Source organism: Oncorhynchus kisutch, linkage group LG22 (genome assembly GCF_002021735.2).
Source record: "Oncorhynchus kisutch isolate 150728-3 linkage group LG22, Okis_V2, whole genome shotgun sequence".
Classification (NCBI taxonomy): Eukaryota; Metazoa; Chordata; class Actinopteri; order Salmoniformes; family Salmonidae; genus Oncorhynchus; species Oncorhynchus kisutch.
Genome location: NC_034195.2, coordinates 49883207 through 49907980, shown reverse-complemented (window position 1 = coordinate 49907980; position 24774 = coordinate 49883207). Strand labels below are relative to the sequence as shown.

The window sequence follows — 24774 nt, the reverse complement described above, 5'->3', positions numbered from 1 at the left end:
TCTCTGCTGTCTCTTTCTGCTGTCTCTCTTTCTGCTGTCTCTCTCTCTGCTGTCTCTCTCTCTGCTGTCTCTCTCTCTAATGTCTCTCTCTCTGCTGTTTCTCTCTCTGCTGTCTCTCTCTCTCTGCTGTCTCTCTCTCTGCTGTCTCTCTCTCTGTTGTCTCTTTCTGCTGTCTCTCTCTGTTGTCTCTCTCTCTGCTGTCTCTCTCTCTGCTGTTTCTCTCTGCTGTCTCTCTCTCTGTTGTCTCTCTCTCTGCTGTCTCTCTCTCTCTGCTGTCTCTCTCTGCTGTCTCTCTCTCTGCTGTCTCTCTCTCTGCTGTCTCTCTCTGCTGTCTCTCTCTGCTGTTTCTCTCTCTGCTGTTTCTCTCTCTGCTGTCTCTCTCTCTGCTGTTTCTCTCTCTGCTGTCTCTCTCTCTGCTGTCTCTCTCTCTGCTGTCTCTCTCTCTCTCTGCTGTTTCTCTCTCTGCTGTCTCTCTCTCTGCTGTCTCTCTCTCTGCTGTTTCTCCCTCTGCTGTCTCTCTCTGCTGTCTCTCTCTCTGCTTGTCTCTCTCTCTGCTGTTTCTCTCTCTGCTGTTTCTCTCTCTGCTGTTTTCTCTGCTGTCTCTCTCTCTCTGCTGTCTCTCTCTCTGCTGTCTCTCTCTGCTGTTTCTCTCTCTGCTGTTTCTCTCTCTGCTGTCTCTCTTTCTGCTGTCTCTCTTTCTGCTGTCTCTCTCTCTCTGCTGTCTCTCTCTCTGCTGTTTCTCCTCTCTGCTGTCTCTCTCTCTGCTGTTTTCTCTCTCTGCTGTCTCTCTCTGCTGTCTCTCTCTCTGCTGTCTCTCTCTCTGCTGTCTCTCTCTCTGCTGTCTCTCTCTCTGCTGTTTCTCTCTCTGCTGTTTCTCTCTCTGCTGTCTCTCTTTCTGCTGTCTCTCTTTCTGCTGTCTCTTGCTCTCTGCTCTCTCTCTCTGCTGTTTCTCTCTCTCTGCTGTCTCTCTCTCTGCTGTTTCTCTCTCTGCTGTCTCTCTCTGCTGTCTCTCTCTCTGCTGTCTCTCTCTCTGCTGTCTCTCTCTCTAATGTCTCTCTCTCTGCTGTTTCTCTTTCTGCTGTTTCTCTCTCTGCTGTCTCTTTCTGCTGTTTCTCTCTCTGCTGTCTCTTTCTGCTGTCTCTCTTTCTGCTGTCTCTCTCTCTGCTGTCTCTCTCTCTGCTGTCTCTCTCTCTAATGTCTCTCTCTCTGCTGTTTCTCTCTCTGCTGTCTCTCTCTCTCTGCTTGTCTCTCTCTCTGCTGTCTCTCTCTCTGTTGTCTCTTTCTGCTGTCTCTCTCTGTTGTCTCTCTCTCTGCTGTCTCTCTCTCTGCTGTTTCTCTCTGCTGTCTCTCTCTCTGTTGTCTCTCTCTCTGCTGTCTCTCTCTCTCTGCTGTCTCTCTCTGCTGTCTCTCTCTCTGCTGTCACTCTCTCTGCTGTCTCTCTCTCTGCTGTCTCTCTCTGCTGTCTCTCTCTCTGCTGTCACTCTCTCTGCTGTCTCTCTCTCTGCTGTCTCTCTCTCTGCTGTTTCTCTCTGCTGTTTCTCTCTCTGCTGTCTCTTTCTGCTGTTTCTCTCTCTGCTGTCTCTCTCTCTGCTGTTTCTCTCTCTGCTCTCTCTCTCTCTGCTGTCTCTCTCTGCTGTCTCTCTCTCTGCTGTCTCTCTCTGCTGTCTCTCTCTCTGCTGTCTCTCTCTCTGCTGTCTCTCCCTCTGCTGTCTCTCTCTCTGCTGTCTCAATTCAATTCAATTCAAGGGCTTTATTGGCATGGGAAACATGTGTTAACATTGCAGAAGCAAGTGAGGTAGATAATATATAAAGTGAAGTCTCTGCTGTCTCTCTCTCTGCTGTTTCTCTCTGCTGTTTCTCTCTCTGCTGTCTCTCTCTCTGCTGTTTCTCTCTCTGCTGTCTCTCTCTCTGCTGTTTCTCTCTCTGCTGTTTCTCTCTGCTGTTTCTCTCTCTGCTGTCTCTCTCTCTGCTGTCTCTCTCTCTGCTGTCTCTCTCTCTGCTGTCTCTCTCTCTGCTGTCTCTCTCTGCTGTTTCTCTCTCTGCTGTTTCTCTCTCTGCTGTCTCTCTCTCTGCTGTCTCTCTCTCTGCTGTTTCTCTCTCTGCTGTCTCTCTCTCTGCTGTCTCTCTCTCTGCTGTCTCTCTCTCTGCTGTTTCTCTCTCTGCTGTTTCTCTCTCTGCTGTCTCTCTCTCTGCTGTCTCTCTCTCTGCTGTTTCTCCCTCTGCTGTCTCTCTCTGCTGTCTCTCTCTCTGCTGTCTCTCTCTCTGCTGTTTCTCTCTCTGCTGTTTCTCTCTCTGCTGTTTCTCTCTCTGCTGTCTCTCTTTCTGCTGTCTCTCTTTCTGCTGTCTCTCTCTCTCTGCTGTCTCTCTCTCTGCTGTTTCTCTCTCTGCTGTCTCTCTCTCTGCTGTTTCTCTCTCTGCTGTCTCTCTCTGCTGTCTCTCTCTCTGCTGTCTCTCTCTCTGCTGTCTCTCTCTCTGCTGTCTCTCTCTCTGCTGTTTCTCTCTCTGCTGTTTCTCTCTCTGCTGTCTCTCTTTCTGCTGTCTCTCTTTCTGCTGTCTCTTGCTCTCTGCTCTCTCTCTCTGCTGTTTCTCTCTCTCTGCTGTCTCTCTCTATGCTGTTTCTCTCTCTGCTGTCTCTCTCTGCTGTCTCTCTCTCTGCTGTCTCTCTCTCTGCTGTCTCTCTCTCTAATGTCTCTCTCTCTGCTGTTTCTCTTTCTGCTGTTTCTCTCTCTGCTGTCTCTTTCTGCTGTTTCTCTCTCTGCTGTCTCTTTCTGCTGTCTCTCTTTCTGCTGTCTCTCTCTCTGCTGTCTCTCTCTCTGTTGTCTTTTTCTGCTGTCTCTCTCTGTTGTCTCTCTCTCTGCTGTCTCTCTCTCTGCTGTTTCTCTCTGCTGTCTCTCTCTCTGTTGTCTCTCTCTCTGCTGTCTCTCTCTCTCTGCTGTCTCTCTCTGCTGTCTCTCTCTCTGCTGTCACTCTCTCTGCTGTCTCTCTCTCTGCTGTCTCTCTCTGCTGTCTCTCTCTCTGCTGTCACTCTCTCTGCTGTCTCTCTCTCTGCTGTCTCTCTCTCTCTGCTGTTTCTCTCTGCTGTTTCTCTCTCTGCTGTCTCTTTCTGCTGTTTCTCTCTCTGCTGTCTCTCTCTCTGCTGTTTCTCTCTCTGCTCTCTCTCTCTCTGCTGTCTCTCTCTGCTGTCTCTCTCTCTGCTGTCTCTCTCTGCTGTCTCTCTCTCTGCTGTCTCTCTCTCTGCTGTCTCTCCCTCTGCTGTCTCTCTCTCTCTGCTGTCTCAATTCAATTCAATTCAAGTGCTTTATTGGCATGGGAAACATGTGTTAACATTGCCAAAGCAAGTGAGGTAGACAACATACAAAGTGAATATATAAAGTGAAAAACAACTAAAATTAACAGTAAACATTACACATACAGAAGTTTCAAAACAGTAAAGACATTACAAATGTCATATTATATATATATATACAGTGTTTTAACAATGTACAAATGGTTAAAGGACACAAGATAAAATAAATAAGCATAAATATGGGTTGTATTTACAATGGTGTTTGTTCTTCACTGGTTGCCCTTTTCTCGTGGCAACAGGTCACAAATCTTGCTGCTGTGATGGCACACTGTGGAATTTCACCCAGTAGATATGGGAGTTTTTCAAAATTGGATTGGTTTTCGAATTCTTTGTGGATCTGTGTAATCTGAGGGAAATATGTCTCTCTAATATGGTCATACATTGGGCAGGGGGTTAGGAAGTGCAGCTCAGTTTCCACCTCATTTTGTGGGCAGTGAGCACATAGCCTGTCTTCTCTTGAGAGCCATGTCTGCATACGGCGGCCTTTCTCAATAGCAAGGCTATGCTCACTGAGTCTGTACATAGTCAAGGCTTTCCTTAATTTTGGGTCAGTCACAGTGGTCAGGTATTCTGCCGCTGTGTACTCTCTGTGTAGGACCAAATAGCATTCTAGTTTGCTCTGTTTTTTTGTTAATTCTTTCCAATGTGTTAAGTAGTTATCTTTTTGTTTTCTCATGATTTGGTTGGGTCTAATTGTGCTGCTGTCCTGGGGCTCTGTAGTGTGTGTTTGTGTTTGTGAACAGAGCCCCAGGACCAGCTTGCTTAGGGGACTCTTCTCCAGGTTCATCTCTCTGTAGGTGATGGCTTTGTTATGGAAGGTTTGTGAATCGCTTCCTTTTAGGTGGTTGTAGAATTTAACAGCTCTTTTCTGGATTTTGATAATTAGTGGGTATCGGCCTAATTCTGCTCTGCATGCATTATTTGGTGTTCTACGTTGTACACAGAGGATATTTTTGCAGAATTTTGCGTGCAGAGTCTCAATTTGGTGTTTGTCCCATTTTGTGAAGTCTTGGTTGGTGAGCGGACCCCAGACCTCACAACCATAAAGGGCAATGGGCTCTATGACTGATTCAAGTATTTTTAGCCAAATCCTAATTGGTATGTTGAAATTTATGTTTCTTTTGATGGCATAGAATGGCCTTCTTGCCTTGCTCTCAGATCGTTCACAGCTTTGTGGAAGTTACCTGTGGTGCTGATGTTTAGGCCAAGGTATGTATAGTTTTTTGTGTGCTCTAGGGCAACAGTGTCTAGATGGAATTTGTATTTGTGGTCCTGGTGACTGGACCTTTTTTGGAACACCATTATTTTGGTCTTACTGAGATTTACTGTCAGGGCCCAGGTCTGACAGAATCTGTGCATAAGATCTAGGTGCTGCTGTAGGCCCTCCTTGGTTGGTGACAGAAGCACCAGATCATCAGCAAACAGCAGACATTTGACTTCGGATTCTAGCAGGGGGAGGCCGGGTGCTGCAGACTTTTCTAGTGCCCGCGCCAATTCGTTGAAATATATGTTGAAGAGGGTGGGGCTTAAGCTGCATCCCTGTCTAACTCCACGACCCTGTGTGAAGAAATGTGTGTGTTTTTTGCCAATTTTAACCGCACACTTGTTGTTTGTGTACATGGATTTTATAATGTCGTATGTTTTACCCCCAACACCACTTTCCATCAGTTTCCTCTCTGCTGTCTCTCTCTCTGCTGTTTCTCTCTCTGCTGTCTCTCTCTCTGCTGTCTCTCTCTCTGCTGTGTCTCTCTCTGCTGTGTCTCTCTCTGCTGTCTCTCTCTCTCTGCTGTTTCTCTCTGCTGTTTCTCTCTCTGCTGTCTCTCTCTCTGCTGTCTCTCTCTCTGCTGTCTCTCTCTCTCTGCTGTCTCTCTGCTATATCTTTCTCTCTCTAAACACGATGAAGTTATGAAGAAGGTGAGAGAAGGAAAAGGAGCGAAACCCCTGTGCCATTACACGGTGACCAGCCTGGCAAGGAACAACTTGCCAGGCCGTAACCATGTACAATCCGCACGTGAAGGATGAAGAAGTGAGGGCCTTTCTGGGGAGGTACATGGACAATGTCTCCTCAGCGAGGTACCTCAGGGACTCCCTGGGTTTCTGGAACGGGAGAAGAGGGTTCCAGGCGTTACTCAGGGAGTCCCCGAAGAGGCGATGTTCTCCCTGGGGGCTGACAGGGGGACGTTGTATTATGCCAGTCAGCCCCCGTTCTGCAGGCGTTGTATACGGCCATATCCTGGCCTCGTGCAGCTCCAAGAAATGTCGTTTTTGTGGGTCGGAAGAGCACGAGGCTAAGGAATGTGACGAGCCCGGCTCGTCACATTCGCGTGCGGATTGTACGGATGGCACAGGGGAAAAGACGGCAAGGGAAGAGGATGGGAAGAAGGAAGAGGCGAGAAGAAAGAGGAGTGAAGATGGAAAGAAGGAAAAAGAAGGAGAGAAGAAAAAGAAGGCGGAAGAACGGGAAGGAGCGGAGAAGAGGGAGAGTGGGACAGTGGTGCGAGAAGGAGTGGAAGAGGGAACGGTGACAGGGACGGACGGAGGGAGGTGTGGGGGGGGGAGTGCGGGGACAGCCTGCCAAGCTTCCTCGAGGACGAGACAAGGGAATTGGTGGAGGAGTTAGCGGGGAAGGGACGTTGTGTCTCCCCGCTACCTCCTTCACCAAAGAAGGGGAAGAAGAGGGGAAGTTTGGCAGGTAGTGAGATGGAGGGGGAGGGGGGGCTAAGAGATTGGTGGGGGGGGGTACATTGGCCTCCCTGTTTGCCTCAGCCCCTTACATCCTAGTGGAGGATGACTCCAGTGAGGGGTCTGTGGGCGGTGTGCTAGAGGGATCCCAACTCCTGTGTGAGGAGATGGGGTCCCCTACATACGGCCCCGAGGCAAACAGGGAGGGGGGGATGGTGGGTGGTGGTGAGAAACCCAGGGTGCAGGGCACCCGGCCTAACACACTGCCTGCATCCTGGGTTGGAGAGATGGAGGAGGACGGGGGGGCGTCAGGAGTGGAGAGGACGTCCCCGCCGGTGGAGATGGACCAGGGGAGCATCGGGTGAGTCTCCTGTTTTTTCTTTGGTTTTGGGGGTTTTATTTGTTGTAAAAAATTAAATGAATAGTTCTGTTTCTTTTTTAGTCTAAATGTTAGGGGGTTAAGGGATTTTTTTTGTTATTTATTTATTTAGAGGGTGTGTTTGATTTCTGTTTTTTACAGGAGGTTCACCTGAGGGATGGTGGGGATGTGTGTAGATTTAGGAGGGAGTGGGATAAGGGGAATCTTTTTGGGGCATAGGAGGGGTGCACTCAACAGGAGTAGGGATTCTGTGTGGGAATAGAGAGGTTAAGGGCACTTTTGTTATAATGCAGGGTAGAGTATTGGGGATAGATGTTAGGTATAGAGAAGCTAGTTATAGGTTAATTGGGGTGTATGGGCCACAGGTGGCGGCAGACAGGAGGGAGATGGTGGACTGTCTGGCGCCCCTGTGTGTTACAAACAGGCACTTGGTGATAGGAGGGGATTTTAATATAGATTTAGGGGTAGGTGGTGATAGCAGTGCAGGCGCCATCACTGGGCTAATGGCTTGCCATGGTCTGGTTGATGGTGGCCTGAACACTACTCCGGCAATGGTCGTTCCTACGGAGGCTCGACTACATTTTTGTATCCAGGTCTTTGGGTCAGTTGTCTGGGTGGCTGTTGCCTGTTTTCTTTACGGATCACGACGGGGTGTTCCTGCAGGTAGGGTCGCCAGTCTGCCTCTTCGGTAGGGGGTACTGGAAGTTAGATCGGGATATACTGGAGGAGCAGGCTTTCGTTGACGCATTTTTTTTGTTTCTTTCGGAGGCTTGACGGCCTCCGGTCCATGTGCGAGGGGGTGTTAGAGTGGTGGGAATTAGTTAAGGTGAGGATTAGGGCTTTTATAATAGGGTATTGTAGAAGCAAAAAAAGGGAGGAAAGGAGGGAGGTGGATCGTATCCAAAGGTTAATTGAACTCGAGTACGAGGCAGGCAACCTCGGCGGGTCGATTGACTGGGAGAGATTCGCAGCCCTAAAGGCGCAGCTCAGGGAGCTGCAGGAGCAGAAGGCTCGAGCTTTCCTGGAGCGTGCGCATAGTGGCTTTCTAGAACATAATGAGACTTGTTCCGCTATGTTCTTTAAGTCGGTTAGGGCCAGGCAGAGTAGGAAGGTAATGCATGGCGTTAGGGAAGAAAATGGTAGTATAGTAAGTAAACCAGAGGAAATGGTCAGGGTGACAACTGATCATTTCCGAGGTTTATTTAAGGAAAGGGAAATAGATGTAGAGCAGGGAAATGTGTTTTTAGAACACTTGTCCCGGCGGTTGCCAGAGGACATTAGAGACGTGATGGAGGCCCAGATCTCACTAGAAGAGGTTGAGAGCACTCTTAGGAGGATGGGAAAAGGGAAGGTGCCTGGGATGGATGGGCTGCCGGCTGAGTTTTACCTCAAGTTTTGGGGTATACTTGGACCAGTGGTTCTCGAAGTCTTGAAGGCCATCCTTGAGACGGGGGTCCCGGGGGAATCAATGGCTGTTGGTGTGCTGTCACTTCTTTATAAGAAGGGGGAAGCAACTGACCTTGGCAACTGGCGGCCATTGACCATGCTGTGCGTAGATTACAAGATTCTTGCAAAGGTTTTAGCAGACCGGTTGCGCACAGCCCTTCCCTACGTCGTCCACGAGGATCAGACGTGCGGGGTAGAGGGCCGCTCTATAAGATGGAACCTACAGTTGATCAGGGATTCCATCGCTTGGGTTGAAGATAGAGGGCTGCCTTTAATGGTAGCAGCGCTAGATCAGGCGAAAGCCTTTGATCGCGTGAATAGATCTTTTCTATTCAGGGTGTTAGGTAGATTAGGATTTGGGGAGAAGTTCATAGGATGGATCCGTACATTATATGTCGGAGCGGGGGTGTCGAGTTAGTGTAAATAGTCACTTAGGTGACGTTTTTGACCTCTCGTCTGGGGTCAGGCAGGGATGCCCACTCTCGGCTCTCCTCTTCGTTCTGTACATGGAGCCTCTGGGGGCTGCCATTAGGGCAGACACAGGGGTGGAGGGCTTGTTGATCCCTGGGAGCGGTGGGCTGCGTGTTAAGATGACGCAGTACGCCGACGACACTTCCTTGCTGCTATGCAAGGACTCATGCCTGACAAGGTCTCTTGCCATCATTGGGGATTTCACCCAAGCGTCGGGGGCAGTTCTGAATCATGCAAAGTCTTCCGTTAAGTATTTCGGAAGATGGCGCGGTAGGACGGATGTGCCCGGGGGGTTATCTCTCTGTGAGGGGGCCCTGAGGATTCTCGGGGTCCATTTTGAGACCTCTGGCTCAGCGACGCTGAACTGGAACATGGGTATCGCAGTGGTACAGAAGAAGCTAGCAATGTGGAAGGCTAGGTCTTTGTCTTTTATAGGTAAGGTCCTGGTCCTAAAGGTGGATGTATTGCCATCTCTTTTGTATTTGGCATACATCTACCCATTGCCGGCTTGTCTGAGAAGTTCTCTAGTGAGGCTTGTGTTTCAGTTCATGTGGGGTGGCAGGTACGAGTGGGTCGCCAGGGCGCGCATGCTCTGTCCCATCGGGGAGGGAGGTAGCGGGGTACCACATCTCCCCCTCAAGCTGGACGCGATTTTTGTTTCTTTCTTGTTGACGGAGCTTGCTCATCCGGTTATACACCCGTCCGGTTACCTCCTGCGGGTGTTCTTCTCGTATCAGGCGAGAAGCGTAATGGTGTGGTCTAATGCGGGTCCTCGGGCGGAACAGCTGCCGTGGCACTTTGGCCATTCGGCCAAGTGGCTGCGTGCGCACCCTGAGGTTGAAGTTGCCCGAGTAGGTTTAGACCACAGGCACCTGTACGAGGAGGTCAGGCAGGCAGGGAGTCCTGCGCCTGTAGCGGGCATCTCGTCAGTGGTCTGGGAGGGAGTGCGGGCGCGGGGCCTGGACAACAGGCTCAAGGACCTGAATTGGTTGAGCCTCCACAAGTGCTTGCCGGTACGTTCCATCATGTACCGGCATAGTTTGTCGCGATCCCCCACCTGTCCAAGATCTGCTTGTGGCAGGGAGGAGACTGTGCGCCATGCCTTCTGGGACTGTGCCTTTGCCGGACTAGTCTGGGCTAGGGCACGGGTGTTGCTAGGTGTGGTTAGGAGTGACTTTGTGTTGACGGGCTAGGCTAGAGAGAGGCGTAGGGAGAGTGAGGGGAACGGATAGGGACAGGTTTCTGCTCTGGCTTCTCATGAGTCTCTTTAAAAGGGGACTGTGGGAAGCCAGGCAGAATTTAGTCAAGACAGGGAGAGATTGGGGGGTGGAAGGGATAGTGAGGAGGGTGGAAGGTGATTTGAGGGGGAGGTTGAAGAGGGAGGAGAGGAAGTGGGGGCAGCATGCGGCACGGGAGAGGTGGAAGGGGGGATTAGGGCTGGGAGTGTTAGAGTGAGATTTGTAAGGGGATAGATTAGGGAAGGGGAGATAGGGAAAGGGTTAGGTATTGGTTAGGTATGACGGGGAGGGACAATGCTCCCCTGAGGTTTGTTTTTGTTTGGTGTTTTTGTAAATAGAATTAATTAAGAATGAATGAGAACTATGATTTTGTAAAGTATGAATGGTATAGATGGTAATAAATATTTTTTTCTAAAAAAGAAAATCTGTTCTTATCAGTTTAATATCTGATACGTCCCCTATCTGGGGACCATATATTACATAGATTTTTGGAATAGGGAGATGGAATAGGGGCTTGCTCCGTCCACTCCACGCATCGACCTGGTATTGCAGTACCTCCAGGAACGGTGCACCCCCTACCGTTGTAAAGAAAAAGTAACATACTTCTCTAGTGTTCATTTATCAGGACCGTGATGGATAATTAGATTTAAGGTAGTTCATCTTAACGCCAATGACAACTAGATCGTGGTGGTCAAGTCAGTCAACTATTCTATTGACCACGACAGCTGATATGAATGGTGAGTTTCATCAAAATCGAAGTTAATTCGTCGCATGCACAGGATACAGGGTGTAAACTACAGTGAAATGCTTACTTGCAAGCTCTCCTAAACAATAATATACACGAATAGCTAAGTAATAAAGTCGTTAAAAAAAGTAGTTATGATTGGAAATATATACACAATAACAATATACAGTATAAACTATGAAATGTGCTTAAGTCATGTACTGGTAAACATGGACTGTCACTCATACAGGTAACGTTATCTGATGTTTTGTCATGTTGTGTTGTCAGGTGTCTCTGCCATGCTATGTTGTTGTTGTCTTAGGTCTCTCTTTATGTAGTGTTGTGTTGTCTCTCCTGTTGTGATGTGTGTTTTGTCATGTTGTGTTGTCAGGTGTCTCTGCCATGCTATGTTGTTGTTGTCTTAGGTCTCTCTTTATGTAGTGTTGTGTTGTCTCTCCTGTTGTGATGTGTGTTTTGTCATGTTTTGTTGTCAGGTGTCTCTGCCTTGCTATGTTGTTGTCTTAGGTCTGTCTTTATGTAGTAGTGTTGTCAGGTGTCTCTGCCTTGCTATGTTGTTGTCTTAGGTCTCTCTTTATGTAGTGTTGTGTTGTCTCTCCTGTTGTGATGTGTGTTTTGTCATGTTGTGTTGTCAGGTGTCTCTGCCTTGCTATGTTGTTGTCTTAGGTCTCTCTTTATGTAGTAGTGTTGTCAGGTGTCTCTGCCTTGCTATGTTGTTGTCTTAGGTCTCTCTTTATGTAGTGTTGTGTTGTCTCTCCTGTTGTGATGTGTGTTTTGTCATGTTGTGTTGTCAGGTGTCTCTGCCTTGCTATGTTGTTGTCTTAGGTCTCTCTTTATGTAGTGTTGTGTTGTCTCTCCTGTTGTGATGTGTGTTTTGTCATGTTGTGTTGTCAGGTGTCTCTGCCATGCTATGTTGTTGTTGTCTTAGGTCTCTCTTTATGTAGTGTTGTGTTGTCTCTCCTGTTGTGATGTGTGTTTTGTCATGTTGTGTTGTCAGCTGTCTCTGCCTTGCTATGTTGTTGTCTTAGGTCTCTCTTTATGTAGTAGTGTTGTCAGGTGTCTCTGCCTTGCTATGTTGTTGTCTTAGGTCTCTCTTTATGTAGTGTTGTGTTGTCTCTCCTGTTGTGATGTGTGTTTTGTCATGTTGTGTTGTCAGGTGTCTCTGCCTTGCTATGTTGTTGTCTTAGGTCTCTCTTTATGTAGTAGTGTTGTCAGGTGTCTCTGCCTTGCTATGTTGTTGTCTTAGGTCTCTCTTTATGTAGTGTTGTGTTGTCTCTCCTGTTGTGATGTGTGTTTTGTCATGTTGTGTTGTCAGGTGTCTCTGCCTTGCTATGTTGTTGTCTTAGGTCTCTCTTTATGTAGTGTTGTGTTGTCTCTCCTGTTGTGATGTGTGTTTTGTCATGTTGTGTTGTCAGGTGTCTCTGCCATGCTATGTTGTTGTTGTCTTAGGTCTCTCTTTATGTAGTGTTGTGTTGTCTCTCCTGTTGTGATGTGTGTTTTGTCATGTTGTGTTGTCAGGTGTCTCTGCCTTGCTATGTTGTTGTCTTAGGTCTCTCTTTATGTAGTAGTGTTGTCAGGTGTCTCTGCCTTGCTATGTTGTTGTCTTAGGTCTCTCTTTATGTAGTGTTGTCTCTCCTGTTGTGATGTGTGTTTTGTCATGTTGTGTTGTCAGGTGTCTCTGCCTTGCTATGTTGTTGTCTTAGGTCTCTCTTTATGTAGTAGTGTTGTCAGGTGTCTCTGCCTTGCTATGTTGTTGTCTTAGGTCTCTCTTTATGTAGTGTTGTGTTGTCTCTCCTGTTGTGATGTGTGTTTTGTCATGTTGTGTTGTCAGGTGTCTCTGCCTTGCTATGTTGTTGTCTTAGGTCTCTCTTTATGTAGTGTTGTGTTGTCTCTCCTGTTGTGATGTGTGTTTTGTCATGTTGTGTTGTCAGGTGTCTCTGCCATGCTATGTTGTTGTTGTCTTAGGTCTCTCTTTATGTAGTGTTGTGTTGTCTCTCCTGTTGTGATGTGTGTTTTGTCATGTTGTGTTGTCAGGTGTCTCTGCCATGCTATGTTGTTGTTGTCTTAGGTCTCTCTTTATGTAGTGTTGTGTTGTCTCTCCTGTTGTGATGTGTGTTTTGTCATGTTGTGTTGTCAGGTGTCTCTGCCTTGCTATGTTGTTGTCTTAGGTCTCTCTTTATGTAGTAGTGTTGTCAGGTGTCTCTGCCTTGCTATGTTGTTGTCTTAGGTCTCTCTTTATGTAGTGTTGTGTTGTCTCTCCTGTTGTGATGTGTGTTTTGTCATGTTGTGTTGTCAGGTGTCTCTGCCTTGCTATGTTGTTGTCTTAGGTCTCTCTTTATGTAGTAGTGTTGTCAGGTGTCTCTGCCTTGCTATGTTGTTGTCTTAGGTCTCTCTTTATGTAGTGTTGTGTTGTCTCTCCTGTTGTGATGTGTGTTTTGTCATGTTGTGTTGTCAGGTGTCTCTGCCTTGCTATGTTGTTGTCTTAGGTCTCTCTTTATGTAGTGTTGTGTTGTCTCTCCTGTTGTGATGTGTGTTTTGTCATGTTGTGTTGTCAGGTGTCTCTGCCATGCTATGTTGTTGTTGTCTTAGGTCTCTCTTTATGTAGTGTTGTGTTGTCTCTCCTGTTGTGATGTGTGTTTTGTCATGTTGTGTTGTCAGCTGTCTCTGCCTTGCTATGTTGTTGTCTTAGGTCTCTCTTTATGTAGTAGTGTTGTCAGGTGTCTCTGCCTTGCTATGTTGTTGTCTTAGGTCTCTCTTTATGTAGTGTTGTGTTTTCTCTCCTGTTGTGATGTGTGTTTTGTCATGTTGTGTTGTCAGGTGTCTCTGCCTTGCTATGTTGTTGTCTTAGGTCTCTCTTTATGTAGTAGTGTTGTCAGGTGTCTCTGCCTTGCTATGTTGTTGTCTTAGGTCTCTCTTTATGTAGTGTTGTCTCTCCTGTTGTGATGTGTGTTTTGTCATGTTGTTTTGTCAGGTGTCTCTGCCTTGCTATGTTGTTGTCTTAGGTCTCTCTTTATGTAGTAGTGTTGTCAGGTGTCGCTGCCTTGCTATGTTGTTGTCTTAGGTCTCTCTTTATGTAGTGTTGTGTTGTCTCTCCTGTTGTGATGTGTGTTTTGTCATGTTGTGTTGTCAGGTGTCTCTGCCTTGCTATGTTGTTGTCTTAGGTCTCTCTTTATGTAGTGTTGTGTTGTCTCTCCTGTTGTGATGTGTGTTTTGTCATGTTGTGTTGTCAGGTGTCTCTGCCATGCTATGTTGTTGTTGTCTTAGGTCTCTCTTTATGTAGTGTTGTGTTGTCTCTCCTGTTGTGATGTGTGTTTTGTCATGTTGTGTTGTCAGGTGTCTCTGCCATGCTATGTTGTTGTTGTCTTAGGTCTCTCTTTATGTAGTGTTGTGTTGTCTCTCCTGTTGTGATGTGTGTTTTGTCATGTTGTGTTGTCAGGTGTCTCTGCCTTGCTATGTTGTTGTCTTAGGTCTCTCTTTATGTAGTAGTGTTGTCAGGTGTCTCTGCCTTGCTATGTTGTTGTCTTAGGTCTCTCTTTATGTAGTGTTGTGTTGTCTCTCCTGTTGTGATGTGTGTTTTGTCATGTTGTGTTGTCAGGTGTCTCTGCCTTGCTATGTTGTTGTCTTAGGTCTCTCTTTATGTAGTGTTGTGTTGTCTCTCCTGTTGTGATGTGTGTTTTGTCATGTTGTGTTGTCAGGTGTCTCTGCCTTGCTATGTTGTTGTCTTAGGTCTCTCTTTATGTAGTAGTGTTGTCAGGTGTCTCTGCCTTGCTATGTTGTTGTCTTAGGTCTCTCTTTATGTAGTGTTGTGTTGTCTCTCCTGTTGTGATGTGTGTTTTGTCATGTTGTGTTGTCAGGTGTCTCTGCCTTGCTATGTTGTTGTCTTAGGTCTCTCTTTATGTAGTGTTGTGTTGTCTCTCCTGTTGTGATGTGTGTTTTGTCATGTTGTGTTGTCAGGTGTCTCTGCCATGCTATGTTGTTGTTGTCTTAGGTCTCTCTTTATGTAGTGTTGTGTTGTCTCTCCTGTTGTGATGTGTGTTTTGTCATGTTATGTTGTCAGCTGTCTCTGCCTTGCTATGTTGTTGTCTTAGGTCTCTCTTTATGTAGTAGTGTTGTCAGGTGTCTCTGCCTTGCTATGTTGTTGTCTTAGGTCTCTCTTTATGTAGTGTTGTCTCTCCTGTTGTGATGTGTGTTTTGTCATGTTGTGTTGTCAGGTGTCTCTGCCTTGCTATGTTGTTGTCTTAGGTCTCTCTTTATGTAGTAGTGTTGTCAGGTGTCTCTGCCTTGCTATGTTGTTGTCTTAGGTCTCTCTTTATGTAGTGTTGTGTTGTCTCTCCTGTTGTGATGTGTGTTTTGTCATGTTGTGTTGTCAGGTGTCTCTGCCTTGCTATGTTGTTGTCTTAGGTCTCTCTTTATGTAGTAGTGTTGTCAGGTGTCTCTGCCTTGCTATGTTGTTGTCTTAGGTCTCTCTTTATGTAGTAGTGTTGTCAGGTGTCTCTGCCTTGCTATGTTGTTGTCTTAGGTCTCTCTTTATGTAGTAGTGTTGTGTTGTCAGGTGTGTTTTGTCCTATATTTTTATTTATCCCAGTTCCTGTCCCCGCAGGAGGCCTTTTGCCTTTTGGGAGGCCGTCATTGTAAATAATAATTTATTCTTAACTGACTTGCCTAGTTAAATCTCTCTCTGTGCTCTCTCTCTCTCTCAGCTGTCTCTCTCTCTCTCAGCTGTCTCTCCCTCTCTCTCAGCTGTCTCTCCCTCTCTCTGTGCTCTCTGTGCTCTCTCTCTCTGCTGTCTCTCTCTCTCTCTCTCTCTCTCTCTCTCTCTCTGCTGTCTCTCTCTCTCTCTCGCTCAGCTGTCTCTCTCTCGCTCAGCTGTCTCTCTCTCTCTCAGCTGTCTCTCTCTCTCTCAGCTGTCTCTCCCTCTCTCTGTGCTCTCTGTGCTCTCTCTCTCTGCTGTCTCTCTCTCTCTCTCTTCTCTCTGCTGTCTCTCTCTCTCTCTCTCTCTCTCTGCTGTCTCTCTCTCTCTCACTCAGCTGTCTCTCTCTCTCTCAATTCAATTCAAGGGCCTTTACTGGCATGGGAAACGTGTTAACATTGCCAAAGCAAGTGAAGTAGATAATATACAAAAGTGAAATAAACAATAAAAGTTAACAGTAAACATTACACTAATAGAAGTTCCAAAAGAATAAAGACATTACAAATGTCACTATATATATATATATACACAGTGTTGTAACGATATGCAAATGGTTAAAGTACAAAAGGGAAAATAAATAAACATAAATATGGGTTGTATTTAGAATAGCAGACCCTCACACCAAATTGAGTTGAAGGCTTTTTTGAAATCAACAAAGCATGAGAAGTCTTGGCCTTTGTTTTGGTTTGTTTGTTTGTTAATTAGGGTGTGCAGGGTGAATATGTGGTCTGTCGTACGATAATTTGGTAAAAAGCCAATTTTACATTTGCTCAGTACATACTTTTCACTGAGGAAATGTACAAGTATGTTGTTAATGACAATGCAGAGGATTTTCCCAAGGTTGCTGTTGACACATATCCCACGGTAGTTATTGGGGTCAAATGTTTCTCCACTTTTGTGGATTGGGGTGATCAGTCCGTGGTTCCAAATATTGGGGAAGATGCCAGAGCTAAGGATGATGTTAAAGAGTTTTAGTATAGTCAATTGGAATTTGTGGTCTGTATATTTGATAATTTCATACCATCAACACCACATGCCTTTTTGGGGTGGAGGGTTTTTATTTTGTCCTGTAGCTCATTCAAGGTCATTGGAGAATCCAGTGGGTTCTAGAATCCAGTGGGTTCTGGAATCCAGTGGGTTCTAGAATCCAGTGGGTTCTGGAATCCAGTGTGTTCTGGAATTCAGTGTGTTCTGGAATCCAGTGGGTTCTGGAATTCAGTGGGTTCTGGAATCCAGTGGGTTCTGGTCGTCTTTAATAGTTGATTCTAAGATTTGTATTTTATCATGTATATGTGTTTGCCGTTCTTTGTTATAGAGTCAAAAATAGGAGAAGTGGTTTCTCATACATCTCCATTTTGGATGGATAATTCTTTGTGTTGTTTGTTTAGTGTTTTCCAATTTTCCCAGAAGTGGTTTGAGTCTATGGATTCTTCAATTACATTGAGCTGATTTCTGACGTGATGTTCCTTCTTTTTCCGTAGTGTATTTCTGTATTGTTTTAGGGATTCACCATGGCGATGGCGTGGACTCAGGTTTTTGGGGTCTCTATGTTTTTGGTTGGACAGGTTTCTCAATTTCTTTCTTAGGCTTTTGCATTCTTCATTAGCACATTTGTCATTGTTGTTCATTTTCTTCGGTTTTCTGTTTGACATTTTTAGATTTGATAGCGAAGCTGAGAGGTCAAATATACTGTTTGGGTTTTCTACTGCCAGGTTTACACCTTCACTATCACAGTGAAACATTTTGTCCAGGAAATTGTCTAGAAGGGATTGAATTTGTTGTTGCCCAATAGTTTTTTGGTAGATTTCCACACTACTCTCCTTCCATCTATAGCATTACTTAATACTGTTCATCTCCTTTGGCTTTGATGCCTCATGATTTAGTATTGCTCTGTTCAAGTAGACTGTGATTTTGCTGTGATCTGACAGGGGTGTTAGTGGGGTGACTGTGAACGCTCTGAGAGACTCTAGGTTGAGGTCAGTGATAAAGTAGTCTACAGCACTACTGCCAAGAGATGAGCTATACTTGTACCTACCATAGGAGTCCCCTCGAAGCCTACCATTGACTATGTACAGACCCAGCGTGCGACAGAGCTGCAGGAGTTCATTCAGGACTATCTGTAATCATGGTAGTATCTACATTAATGTAGAAGTGTTTAGAAACATATTCTATTCTCATTAACAATATAAAAAAAAGTGACAATACATTATTTAACATTCATTTCTATTGGGCACTAATTAATCTAAAACAGAAACTGAACAAAAAAACAAATGCATCCAACAAGTGTGTTGAGTCAGAAGGTTGATGTAGTCATTGCGTGCTAGAAATATGGGACCAAATACTACACTTTATTTATACAAATATTTAGGGGTGTCAGTAATTTGAGACCTACCTTTTTGAGGAAAAAATAGTATTACTTGTTAAACAAAATATTTCAAATATGCAAATGTACTAGTATAAAATAATATAATTTCCATATAATATAGCTCAGTATATGAATTGTTTACTGTATACAGTCGTGTGTGTGTGTGTTTTGCACTGTCAGTTAGGGCAGGGGTCATCTGTGTTTTCCCCCATTGTAGATGGGAGAGAACTTAACAATCATGTCATGAATTATAGATTATGACCAGTAGAGGCCGCTGTTGCACCACCAAAGTAACTATGCTTCATGATCTATGACGAAGCACTTACTCCACCTTGTGGGGTAGATCATATTAATTCATGCAAAAAGTCAGACATGAATAAACTACCAATTACTTCATTTAATTTCATTTAATCAATTCATTCATTATTTTGACCATTATTGTCCTCCACACCACTAAGGTAGTATTCACAACATTTTCCCAAGCAAAACAAACCGTCAACCACAACATGTCCACACTCATTCAAACACCTGGGGCAGGTAGCCTAGTGTTGGGCCAGTAACCGAAAGGTTGCTGGATCGAATCCCCGAGCTGACAAGGTAAAACAAATCTGTCTTTCTGCCCCTGAACAAGGCAGTTAACCCACTGTTCCCGGTAGGCCGCCATTGTAAATAAGAATTTGTTCTTAATTGACATGCCTAGTTAAAGAAAGAAAAAATCATGGAGCGGGTTTGTTAGATTAAAAATGTTTCATTTAAACAGAATTGTCACATACAGAAAGGCACATAATACATGAGAACAAAACAAGTCAAATCAAATTCATAATCATTGCATGTACATTTCCAGGTGTATCAAAACGGAGAAACAAAGAATCTCAGTAATGCTTCGTTTTTACAACCCACTGTTTAGCAGGAAGTGTAGTTCCTTACAAATTAAAACGGTAATTACGTGATAATTACATATCACACTTCGGTTTCGTTGAGATTCATTGAACCAATCAAGTACCATCTAAGGGTTGCAAAATTCCGCTTCTGGAGTGACCTGCATATTGTAAACCGGGTTGTGAAATTAAACAGTACCAGAATCCCATATTGTAAATTAGTCAGCAGCAGATGAACAACAACACAAACAAACCAACAAACTAGAGGTGAAAAGTTATTAAAACAAACAAATATAAGATATGGTCCATATTTGAAATGGAAAGTCCTCACACCAGTCTCTCCTCTCACAGATACCAGTTAGATACTAGTCCTCACACCAGTCTCTCCTCTCCTCACACAGATACCAGTTAGATACTAGTCCTCACACCAGTCGCTCCTCTCACAGATACCAGTTAGATACTAGTCCTCACACCAGTCTCTCCTCTCCTCACACAGATACCAGTTAGATACTAGTCCTCACACCAGTCTCTCCTCTCACAGATACCAGTTAGATACTAGTCCTCACACCAGTCTCTCCTCTCCTCACACAGATACCAGTTAGATACTAGTCCTCACACCAGTCTCTCCTCTCACAGATACCAGTTAGATACTAGTCCTCACACCAGTCTCTCCTCTCCTCACACAGATACCAGTTAGATACTAGTCCTCACACCAGTCGCTCCTCTCACAGATACCAGTTAGATACTAGTCCTCACACCAGTCTCTCCTCTCCTCACACAGATACCAGTTAGATACTAGTCCTCACACCAGTCTCTCCTCTCACAGATACCAGTTAGATACTAGTCCTCACACCAGTCTCTCCTCTCCTCACACAGATACCAGTTAGATACTAGTCCTCACACCAGTCTCTCCTCTCCTCACACAGATACCAGTTAGATACTAGTCCTCACACCAGTCTCTCCTCTCCTCTCCTCAGAATCACACATCAGTCCATAGACTCCTTTCAAGGCTCATCTTGAAGTACACCTGTATAGTGTCCTCTGTCCACTGTGGAGTACACCTGTATAGTGTCCTCTGTCCACTGTGGAGTACACCTGTATAGTGTCCTCTGTCCACTGTGGAGTACACCTGTATAGTGTCCTCTGTCCACTGTGGAGTACACCTGTATAGTGTCCTCTGTCCACTGTGGAGTACACCTGTATAGTGTCCTCTGTCCACTGTGGAGTACACCTGTATAGTGTCCTCTGTCCACTGTGGAGTACACCTGTATAGTGTCCTCTGTCCACTGTGGAGTACACCTGTATAGTGTCCTCTGTCCACTGTGGAGTACACCTGTATAGTGTCCTCTGTCCACTGTGGAGTACACCTGTATAGTGTCCTCTGTCCACTGTGGAGTACACCTGTATAGTGTCCTCTGTCCACTGTGGAGTACACCTGTATAGTGTCATCTGTCCACTGTGGAGTACACCTGTAGTGTCCTCTGTAATAGAGAAGCTGGGCCGTTCCACAAAATCAGTGTCTTTTGCATCCAGTTGAAAGTCCCAGTTATTTTGTTGCTTTGGCAGTTATTTCTGAAGATGATTATTTATTGTGATTAGTGATTCATTTAGGTCTGTCCCTCATTTTAAGGAATAGTTAGTTGTCCAACTGAATGTATTCAATTGGAATGTGTCTCCCGTATTGAACCCAAACCCTCTGAATCAGAGGTACGGGGGGCTGCTGCACTCAACATCCACGTCGCCCGGGGAACAATGAGTTAACTGCCTTCCTCAGGGGCAGAAAAACAACTTTTTACCTTGTCAGCTCAGGGATTTGATCCAGCAAGCTTTTGGTTACTGCCCCAACACTCTAACCACTAGGCCGCCTGCCGCTCTAACCACTAGGCCGCCTGTCGCTCTAACCACTAGGCCGCTCTAACCACTAGGCCGCCTGCCGCTCTAACCACTAGGCCGCCTGTCGCTCTAACCACTAGGCCGCCTGTCGCTCTAACCACTAGGCCGCCTGCCGCTCTAACCACTAGGCCGCCTGCCGCTCTAACCACTAGGCCGCCTGTCGCTCTAACCACTAGGCCGCCTGTCACTCTAACCACTAGGCCGCCTGCCGCTCTAACCACTAGGCCGCCTGTCGCTCTAACCACTAGGCCGCCTGCCGCTCTATCCACTAGGCCGCCTGCCGCTCTAACCACTAGGCCGCCTGCCGCTCTAACCACTAGGCCGCCTGCCGCTCTAACCACTAGGCCGCCTGCCGCTCTAACCACTAGGCCGCCTGCCGCTCTAACCACTAGGCCGCCTGCCGCTCTAATCCACTAGGCCGCCTGCCGCTCTAACCACTAGGCCGCCTGCCGCTCTAACCACTAGGCCGCCTGCCGCTCTATCCACTAGGCCGCCTGCCGCTCTATCCACTAGGCCGCCTGCCGCTCTATCCACTAGGCCGCCTGCCGCTCTAATCCACTAGGCCGCCTGCCGCTCTAACCACTAGGCCGCCTGCCGCTCTAACCACTAGGCCGCCTGCCGCTCTAACCACTAGGCCGCCTGCCGCTCTATCCACTAGGCCGCCTGCCGCTCTAACCACTAGGCCGCCTGCCGCTCTATCCACTAGGCCGCCTGCCGCTCTAACCACTAGGCCGCCTGTCGCCCGGTCAACCCTGTTACATGAACTGAACTCTCGTTTTAATAAGGTGGAACTATTCCTTTTTAAACATTTTTTTCAAACGAAACATTGAACATCTAATAGTTAAATCATAGAGGCAAAGCAGGTGAGCTCTTTAAGGACATTTTAAGATGTTTTCTGGTGGAAAAGTGAGCGTGAACCGTGCAGTCAATTGCCACTCCTTGTTGGACACACCAAGCTTCCGTTCCCCCTGTCACAAGGAGATGTATGGCTGATTTAAAACCTGTTGGGGCTAGGGGGGCACAAGGAGATGTATGGCTGATTTAAAACCTGTTGGGGCTAGGGGGGCACAAGGAGATGTATGGCTGATTTAAACCCTGTTGGGACTAGGGGGGCACAAGGAGATGTATGGCTGATTTAAAACCTGTTGGGGCTAGGGGGGCACAAGGAGATGTATGGCTGATTTAAACCCTGTTGGGGCTAGGGGGGCACAATGAGATGTATGGCTGATTTAAGAAGAAATCATCAACCCTGTTACTTCATCTGGTACTTAATATAGTAAAACCCCCAAAAAAGTAAACTCTTGAGATGGTAAAACATGTTTGTTTTTTATTAAGTTGAACAGATGCTCTTTATGACAGAATGTAAACATTTGTTGAAATCAGTTTTTTTGTTTTGTTTTTTTAACAAAATGACACTTCTCAGAAGTCACTGAATCGGTGGAACGACCCAACTATCACAAGATGGTAAAATAACCCTGATATCACAGTGTTGTAGACTGTCCACTCTTCTCAGCTATTCAAATGATTTATTACTATTGGAATTCTGTAAAAGGCGCATAAATAAAATCCCGTGAGATATTTGAGTTTTGTAAGAGACTGAAGAAGTGACACCGTTCACATGTCTGTATATTGTCTTGATGTTTTATCGAGCGATAACCTGGTGGGAATACAAACTGATAACACCATCGGATTGATTTTGTCTCAGGCAGAAGTCTTATCACAAAGCCTTAGTGGGTAAGGATTCATCAGGCAACCATATATGTGCCCCCCTCCTCACCCCACCCCCAGACAGCACCTCCTCACTTCTCTATAAATTATTTTCTAAATAAAAACAACAACAAAGTCATAAAAAAAAACATGTATCAAACAACATATTGCACTTTTAAAATGTATCCAATAAAAGAAGTAAACAAACCAAGTCAGTTTTAAAAGATGACAAACGTGTGACTGCAGGCAATAAGGAAGAAATGAGGAAAGTCTGTCTGTAAGACATGAAACAGAGTCCACAGGGTACATCACAAATGGCATCCTCGCTATATAGTGCACTACAGGCCCCATAGGGCTCTGGTCTAAAGTAGTGCACTACAGGCCCCATAGGGCTCTGGTCTAAAGTAGTGCACTACAGGCCCCATAGGGCTCTGGTCTAAAGTAGTGCACTAAAGGCCCCATAGGGCTCTGGTCAAAAGTAGTGCACTATAAAGGGAATAGGGTGCCTTATGGGACACAACCATTAAAAACAATAAAATAAGATGTGTGTGTGCGTGCGTGTGTGTGTCCATGAAGACCGATGAACCTCTCCGACCAATGAGACGACAGTGAGGCAACAGAACTGTGCAGACTTGATGATTATGTTCCGTGACCAATCCACCAATCCCATCAGAGACAAGGGAGATTGAGATCCTATTGTATAATGAACAGTAAGTTAGAAACCATGGTTAAACCCAAGTCCCCTTGTCTAAAACCATCAGGCTCGATCCCACTTCTTCTGATCTTCATCACTTACAAATACTCCATTCTGATGGAGTTCTGACTGAGTCCGGAGATCATTTGTTGCAGTGTGACGTTGTGGATTGCATCATCCTCTTCTGACCAATGGAAATCTTAGGAGTGAACAGGAAGTAGACTCTCGTGATATGACTTAACATTGGGAGAACCAGCATTAATCAAGGATTACAACATTCTCAGCCGTCTGTTGTTATGATGTCTGTTCTTGCACCTCACATTGACTTGATATTCAGTGTTATTCTGGCTGGTGAGATTAACCAGTCAGTGACCATGTTTTCACAGATCCATTCTCCCCCACCAGGCAGCACCAGGACCAACGCTATACTGTAGAACCTCACCACTGTAGGTTCTAATCACTTATAAATATACTATTTTGATGTTCTGCGCTCTGAGATCCGCCCGGAGATCATTTGTTGCTGTGTGTGGTTGTGGACAGCATTAGGCTGACACCAGGACACTCTCCACAGCACGCTGAAAATTCTCCCAATTCCTCCAGAATAGCGCCAGCAGACACATGCCCAGGAAGGTGCCCATCACGTGGCGTCGGCTCCTCAGGAGGGGTGCGGCGAACTTGGCGGCCGTGGAGACGCACACGAGGATCACGGTGACGAGGGCGAGCATGATGTTGATGCTCTTACCCAGAAGCACCCTGGCGTCACTGGACTCGAGCTGTACAGTTTGTTGTTGCTGCTGCTGGAGCTCTAGTTTAGAGACCCGCGTCTGACACGACTCTAGAGCTTCCTATAGAGGTCGGAGGGAGGGAGGGAGGGAGGGAGGGAGGGAGAGAGAAGGGGCGGGGGGAGGGAGGGAGGGAGAGAGAAGGGAGGGAGAAGGGGCAGGGGGAGGGAGGGAGGGAGAGAGAAGGGAGGGAGAAGGAGGGGGGGAAGGGAGGGAGGGAGAAGAAGGGTGAGGGGGAAGGGAGGGAGGGAGGGAGAGAGAAGGAGGGTGGGGGGGAGAGGGAAGGAGAAAGGAGGGGGGGAAGGGAGAAGGAGGGTGGAGGGGAAGGGAGAAGGAGGGTGGGGGGGAAGGGAGGGAGAGAGAGAGAAGGGGGGAGGTAGAACGAGGGTGGGGGGGCGAGGGAAGGGAGAAGGAGGGGGGAAGGGAGAAGGAGGGTGGGGGGAAGGGAGGGAGGGAGAGAGAAGGGGCGGGGGGAGGGAGGGAGTGAGAGAGAACAGTGGTCAATAAAGCCTGTCTAGCAAACATAACCTTGGGTTTAAACAGAGGAGCAATGGGATTGATTTCATATTAAAGGAGTTTAATATGTCTCGTCCTCCTTCTCCTAGAATAGATTAGTACTTTATTGTTCATCTTGGAAAGCAAATTATTTTTCTCCCAACCCTCCCAGACACACTCATGACACATTTATGTAAGCACAGAGTGAACTGTAGTGCAGAGCCTCTGCCACAGTTTTAGCCTTGCTCAAGGGCACATTGGTAGTTAAGTAACTTGTCTCGGCCAAAAAAGCCCATAACAATGGCCCATAACAACAACCCATAACAATGGCCCATAACAACGACCCATAACAATGGCCCACAACAACAACCCATAACAATGGCCCATAACAACGACCCATAACAATGACCCATAACAACAACCCATAACAGTGGCCCATAACAACGACCCATAACAATGGCCCATAACAACGACCCATAACAATGGCCCATAACAATGGCCCATAACAATGACCCATAACAATGGCCCATAACAATGACCCATAACAATGGCCCATAACAACGACCCATAACAATGGCCCATAACAACGACCCATAACAATGACCCATAACAATGACCCATAACAATGACCCATAACAATGGCCCATAACAATGACCCATAACAATGGCCCATAACAACGACCCATAACAATGGCCCATAACAATGACCCATAACAACGACCCATAACAATGGCCCATAACAACGACCCATAACAATGGCCCATAATGCAGGAGCTGTTTCTGTAGTGGGAGGCAGCTTGACGTTACAAGTTCACCACCAGGACAGGACGCTATCTATCGTTTATTACCAGACCTTGGTAAAGGATTGTATGTTGCTATTATCCAGGGCGAAAGTACATTTCTTCCAGCTACAGGACCTCCTAGGCGTAACATGTTGAGCGGTCTAATCATAGAATCCCTATTTGA

At 46.3% G+C, this 24774-nt stretch overlaps 1 protein-coding gene, 1 long non-coding RNA gene and 1 pseudogene across 2 annotated transcripts in view; 1 reads left to right on the top strand and 2 right to left on the bottom strand.

Moving 5' to 3' along the window:
• Positions 1 to 9963: 9963 nt before the first annotated feature.
• On the top strand, positions 9964 to 10139 carry LOC116356404 (uncharacterized; annotated as a pseudogene).
• Positions 10140 to 17751: 7612 nt separating this feature from the next.
• LOC116356343 (uncharacterized) lies at positions 17752 to 20116 on the bottom strand. Its single transcript, XR_004204856.1, has 2 exons — positions 19299 to 20116; positions 17752 to 19264 (listed from the first exon to the last, which is right to left on the bottom strand). It is a non-coding gene; the product is annotated as an uncharacterized LOC116356343 (long non-coding RNA).
• A 1319-nt stretch (positions 20117 to 21435) lies between these two features.
• The window catches only part of LOC109867734 (transmembrane and coiled-coil domain protein 3), a 39785-nt gene continuing 36446 nt past the window's right edge, over positions 21436 to 24774 (bottom strand). The window contains exon 8 of the mRNA XM_020457004.2: positions 21436 to 23376. Coding sequence (XP_020312593.2) covers positions 23074 to 23376 — 303 coding nt within the window. The 3' untranslated portion in view covers positions 21436 to 23073. The remainder of the gene's footprint in view (positions 23377 to 24774) is intronic.